The following is a 6,237-nucleotide window of genomic DNA, read 5'->3' as shown; positions in this document are numbered from 1 at the left end:
CATGCAGTAACAGCCCCACAGGGAACAGCCCGCCCCGGCTTGCGAGCTGAGAAAGCCCGGGAAGAGCCTCCCTTAATGCTGGTTGCCTCTTCCGACTGTTCCTGCACAGCTTTTCCTGCTGGCCAGCCTGCTTCCTGCTCAGGTTTATGTACAGTTGGGGTGTAACAGCCTCGCAAATGTTTTATCTCCCAAACGGTGGCCTAGGTTTAAATCCGGCACAGTCACGTGCTGCCTAAAGCACCGGCTGCGCTTATGGATCTGCGTGAGGAATAGCTGCTCGGCGCTGGTTYGCTGGGGCTGCTGGCGTGGCAGGATGTGCAGCTCCAAACGCCCCTTTGCTGCTGAGGCTGTTTCGTCAGGGTAATTAAATCTGGGTGTAGTTGCCACAACTGCCTATAAAAATACAGGAAAAGCATTGCTGCTGAGGTTTCTTTCATATTTTGATCACCAGGTGATAGTAAACACATAAGGGGCTGAGTAAATACAGAGATACTTCAATAGCTGCAAAAGGAGTAGTAGTTTTCTTTGCCTGGATAGCATTTATTTTCTTGTGATGGCTATTGAAGGCCTAACGTGAAGCCAAGTGGCTTTTCAGAGGCTGCAAGTTTTCTCTCAAGATATTTGGTATTTTAAAGTCATTTCTCTGTTGATGGAGCATGTTAAATCTGCCACTGCTTCACTGCCATGATGAAGCAAACAGGAGCCATCGCCAGGAGTGGGAGGGAATGTGGGCTGGTTTCCTCACACTTCTAAGTTTTTTTAAAAAAAAAGTCATCGTCTCTGGATAAAAATGGAATTGCTGCAAAAGCATGGGTGATATTTCCAAAATTATATTGCACAAAACGTTCAAAACCAGAAAAAGAAGCAAGTCTCCTAGAAGCTTAAATTTTAGTTTTTATGATAGGTGTTTTACATGGGTGCCTTTACTCATTAAAAGCCCACTAGAATAATTACTCTAAAAATATTAAAATGTAATTGCATTTAAAACAATGTATACATTAGAACAGAACTTTAGTTGCAAGTTGAACTTCAAATGTGATTTTTTTTTTTTTGCGAAGCAGCTGTAGAAAAGACTAAGGCTTCTCTTTATATGATGATAATGCTGTGGGGATATGGTTTGGAATTTATTTTTAATGATAGCCTTGCAAACTCCTTCCCAATATTTTTAGAACCTGACCTGGTGGTAAAACGACAGGAAGCTTTGGCAGCTGCTCGCCTCCGGATGCAAGAGGAGTTGAATGCACAAGCAGAGAAATACAAAGAAAAACAGAGACAGGTAACCAGGGAGCGGCTCTGTCTCTAACCCTCAAATTTGTCATCAGGCAATTTGCTGCCCGTGCAGGAGGGTTTGTCCTGTGCTACGTGTGGGAAGAACAGGAGACTGTCACTGGCGGATAGTGGATGGAGATTTTTTCCCCCCGCTTTGTCATCTGATCCATTTTTGATACAATTTGATAGCCGTTATTGGCGTTAGATGCCATGAGGGGCCTTTGCTGACCCAGCCATGTACTTGTGAAATTCTCTGTCAACTTGAAGTCCTGCTCTTTTTGGATTGGAATGATTTAGAAATCTGCTCCTTCTTTAAATAATTGATCTCTTTGGCAGTTGCTTCTCCACAAACGGTTGTGTATGTGAAGCACTGTGTCTCATTTTATTTTTTTTACAGACAACTGAGTCCTTTGGAAGATTTAGTTATATGTGCAGGCCAATCAATAGGGCATTGCTGGCATTTAGATTAACTGAACTATCACATACATGCATTTTCTGTTCCTAGGGGTGAATGCAAGTTCTCAGGAAATATAGCTCAGCGTGCTGTAATTTGATGTTCTGAAATGCTCATCTGTGATATGACACATATCATGCAGCTACGTGGGGCAGTGTAGAGAAGTGGATGTGATTGGGGTAGAGAAAATACTGCTTACTAACCCCAATTCTTTTATTTGATTTTTGCAGTCAGCTACATTCAGACTCTTTTTGGTCTGCAGATGGTTTGAAAAGAAAAAAAAAGAATGTTAGTTTGAGAAAAAAATGTTTCTATAATCTCAGAGATGCTTGTGTTTTGGGGGTCTGTTGTAGCTTTTTTTCTGTAGCATGAGCAAATCTGTCGGTTCTAAAATCTTAATCCTRCCTATTGTGGATTTGTTTCTTAGCTTGAAGAAGAGAAGCGAAGGCAGAAGATAGCAATGTGGGAAAGTATGCAAGAGGGGAAGAGCTATAAAGGAAACCTGAAGATAAATCAGGTAACAACTATGTTGTTAGCCAGGCTAGAAGGACACTTAGGTAATTCGTTTATCTGCAGTTCATGACACTTAAATTCTGACTATTTTTTGCTTATGTGAACAGCAAGAATTAGAATCTGGTGCTTCCACCTCATCGACTGTCCCGAAACCTAAAGCAAACAAAAAGCCTTTGCGAAGCGGTGGTAAGTGTGAAATCTTTGAGATAATATAAGCCTGGAAATGGAGCATTTATCCAGCAACATACATAGTCATTGTGTATTTACACATAGCTTTTCTGTTTATTCAAGGAGAAAACAGAATGTGCCTTATGAGCAAGCTCTTTATCTCTAGTGACGTGATTGTGTTTGTGCTTTTGTCCAGACCTCAGTAGGAAGTTTCTATGGTTGCCTCAGGGAAAGAAAAATTCACTTCTCTTAAAAATACTTCTGYGAAGATTTTGGCCAAGTCGCCTTTGCTGTACTTGCAAACCTTAATTTGAATACAATATTTTAACTGGAATTTTCCCTAGTGGAAGGGCTCATCTAGACAACCCCAGTTATACTGATCTAAAGGAAGACCCACTGCAAGCACTAATTGAATTACATATTTAGACTTGAGTAAATGTATAAAACCTCAAGATTCTTGATAAAACACATTAAACTTCAGTAACAGTTCTGGAAGTTCTGCTCTGGGTTTGTGTGTCAACTGGCACCTGTTGCTATCTGCAGGAACTGACTAGTTCCCGTTTTGTTTAACATGAGTGTGGTCTAAGGTCTGATACCATCAAATATCGCTCTTAGCTCTTGCACAAAATATCTGTGTGCTACAAGAAAAGAGGAATGGATAATAGCTGTGCTAAGAAATATAATTGTGGCACCTGGCTTGAGGCACCTCTACAGCTCCTACCTGTCCTAGTTTCTTTGTAAGCAAAATCTTTGCTTAAGGAACAGATTATGGAATTAGAGGTCCCAGATCTTCTCATGAGGTAGATGGGATGAAGCGAAAGAACCATCTGCACTGTTCAACTGCTTAATAAAGTTAGAAAGCAGAACTTGGTTAATAGGAGGGACCCAAATAAACAAAAAGGTAATGCTTGAGGTTTCCGTGGAGCATCCTGCTTTGAAAACTGCTTGGTTAGGAAGACAGGGGGGTTTTTGGAGTTGTTCTAGTGCTTTTACAATTTACAGAACAAACTGAAGACATTTGTCAAGTCATATCGTTCCAAATGCGTGCTCATAAAATGAAATTTCGTGTCGTTAAGATGGTGGGAGGCTTAACTGAAACTGTCTGTTTGCCTTGCTGCCTTAACTTGCCCTTTCAAACTCATAAATAAAGTTCTCTTATGGTATAAATGAGAGGATTCATCTTTTAGTCTTCAGGATAATCTTCGCATATTGATGATTTGCTGCAATAAAAATATTGCAAGGTAGGGCTCTTGGCAAACAAATAGACTCGTACTGCTCTACCACAATCCAGAGCCATGTTGAAGCTCCAATGCGGACTAAGAAAAATTAAACCACAATTAGCTTTAATTTAATCAGGATGGCTCAAATGAAAACATGGAGTTTTTGCTTTGCTTTGTTTTTTTTTTTTTTTTAGTGTTCGTTATGTGTTATTGAACTTGTGTTGAGGTTAAATATTAATGGGCTGGATTTGTCACCTGTAATTCCAGGCTACAACCCTCTGTCTGGAGAAGGAGGTGGAACGTGCTCCTGGAGGCCAGGTCGCAGAGGCCCGTCGGCAGGTGGATGAGGCTAACGCCCCTCGTGTCCCATGTCTTGCCCACTGTCTAACTGCCTAAAGTTTGCCTGTCACAGGGACTCCTTTGGGATTGGGTTTAGTGCAGGTGCTCGCTTGAAAACAGATGTCTGCGGGTTCCAAATATTTAACACAGAAACTGCTGCTACACAAGATAAAATAGTTGATCCTCTTAAAGAGGGTGAAGAAAGAAACAATGTTGGTATAAACAGTTAATTTTCACCCTTCTGTAGGGCGGAAACGTAGTCACTAGCTGAGGTGCAGCCCGGGGGATGTGAGATCTGGGTTCTGTGGGTATTCAAAAGACCGAGCACAGGCAAGTTAACTATCTGTGTCTCTGTTTACCTCTGCAAAATGAGGGTATTTACCACTCCAAAGCATGTGCTACAAGGTTTACAGTGTTTGGCTGGAAGGATAGGTAGAACGGAAGGGTATTARCACAGACAGCTTGAATTTTCCAAGAGGGACTTTCAGAAAACCCAGATGAACTGACAGATGCYGTGGGTTTGCACTGAGGGCCGCGTGTAGCAGGAGAGTCTCTGTGACAAGCTACCTTGAATGATGTTTTCCTTATAAATGGTGAACAAACCAGTGAGGATTACTGATGCTAGACAGCAGATGGGGGTTTCTTGCTATTTCTTTTTTATTTTCAACTGCTTTGTAAAGATAAAATATTATTAATATTAAATATCATTGCAAAGAAATCATATAGTATTTACAACCTTGTGGTTTTCTACAGCATCTTTTTATATAGAAGGTTACATTCTAGTGCAATAAATGTATAAAATGAGATGCGTCATATGAGAGATTACATTTTCATTTATGTGCTTGTATGGAATGAAGGAGGGTTTTCTAAGTTGTTTTAGATTTTTAACAGTTATGTTTTATCTGAGTATTCTTTGTTCCAAGTCACGATTGGAAGAGAGTCCCCTTCAGGTTAAGACCAAAATAACTTTTCCCAGGTCCGAAAATTGAACCTGAGCGTTCTTTGCCCRCTTCCTTCCCCCTCCACCAAAAATGATTCTGAAATGGGGCAGAATGAATTGCTAATTACCAAGCACTCCCAATTATACTTGTAGCTTGGGGAGCTGTCACCCTGCCACCAGCTCAAGCAGCACCAGCCTKGAGGACTCTTTCTATAGTTAACAAATGTTGAAATTTGTAGGTGGGAGACTTTGGAGAGCTTTAGTAGCTGAAGGGAGCGTTGTCTTCGTTTTTCTGGTGTTTGTCCAGCAACGTGGACAGAAAACAGAGCTGGAGATGGTTGTCATAAAGGAGCTTCCCAGACACCCTGTTCTCTCAGAACGCTGTTTGGCACAGCGTGTAGATGACTAAACAAACGTTGAGGCTGYCCTTGATAAGGGTGAACTCGTTCCTGTCAGCAGATGACACATATCCTTGACACACTGCGTCTTTGATTACTTTTACTGAGCTGTGTATGTGGCCTAAAAATATGTCAGTAATTTATTAGCATAGCTTAAGGCTGCCTGCAGSCCTGTTTCTAGATAGTTATGCTTGAAATATTTGTGTTTGTTAATATGTTTCAGTGCCAACTTCGAAAATGATGTTTATACATCTATAGAGACTTCACTGTTACGTGATCTGTGACTTTTCTATGACTCTAAATGTAACAGTAGCATGTTACTTAATAAGTTAAAAAGTTGCCAGCCAACAAGATAGAAAAGCAAAGAACCTTTGACTTTAGATGTCTTAAATGTGTGTTTAAATGCATATAGAAGACGAAGTGAGAGGGCTGTTAATGTTCCTATGGAAACTAGTTTTCATTTCTTGACTTCGGTGTGTTTTGATATGTAAACTTACATTTCCATTGTTGGATTGACTGTGTAATGTGGACTGCAATATGTAACTTCAGGTTTTAATTTATAATAGAGCAAAAAAAATAGAGGATGGGGAAAGATTTTCAACTTTGAGGGTTCTTCATCCATGAAGAGCTGTAAGTTGTTATCTCACACATGCCTCTGGGAAACATTTTTTCCTTGCATTGAGGAAATAGGCAACACAACAAGGTGTTGTCTTCAGAAAAATAATGGGAGGAGGCTGTTATATTAAAGATCCAAAACTCCTGTAGATAAAATGGTGAAGATGGGTTAATTTAATTCCATAAAATCATTTTAAAATAAATTAGCAGGTCGGAACTAAGCATATGCTAATCTTTCTGTGTGTCTCAAGAGTTGCTTCTGCCTGGGGCTGCGTGGATTTTTGCCCAGCTGAGATCTCAAGACCTGGCCAGTGGGATGAA

The 6,237-nt window shown here is 40.5% G+C and overlaps 1 protein-coding gene across 1 annotated transcript; it reads left to right on the top strand.

The window, feature by feature from the left end:
* Positions 1 to 1,043: 1,043 nt before the first annotated feature.
* On the top strand, positions 1,044 to 5,958 carry SELENOS (selenoprotein S). The gene is made up of 4 exons (XM_026040581.1): positions 1,044 to 1,276; positions 2,151 to 2,240; positions 2,344 to 2,422; positions 3,892 to 5,958. The coding sequence occupies exons 1-4, from the start codon at positions 1,091 to 1,093 to the stop codon at positions 3,969 to 3,971; spliced, it is 435 nt and encodes a 144-aa protein (XP_025896366.1). The 5' UTR covers positions 1,044 to 1,090; the 3' UTR covers positions 3,972 to 5,958.
* Positions 5,959 to 6,237: the final 279 nt, after the last annotated feature.

The sequence above is a fragment of the Nothoprocta perdicaria genome, unplaced genomic scaffold, assembly GCF_003342845.1.
Source record: "Nothoprocta perdicaria isolate Ctin4 unplaced genomic scaffold, notPer1 scaffold_26, whole genome shotgun sequence".
Taxonomy (NCBI): domain Eukaryota; kingdom Metazoa; phylum Chordata; class Aves; order Tinamiformes; family Tinamidae; genus Nothoprocta; species Nothoprocta perdicaria.
The sequence above is the reverse complement of the archived record's forward strand: the minus strand, read 5'-3'. Positions and strand labels throughout refer to the sequence as shown.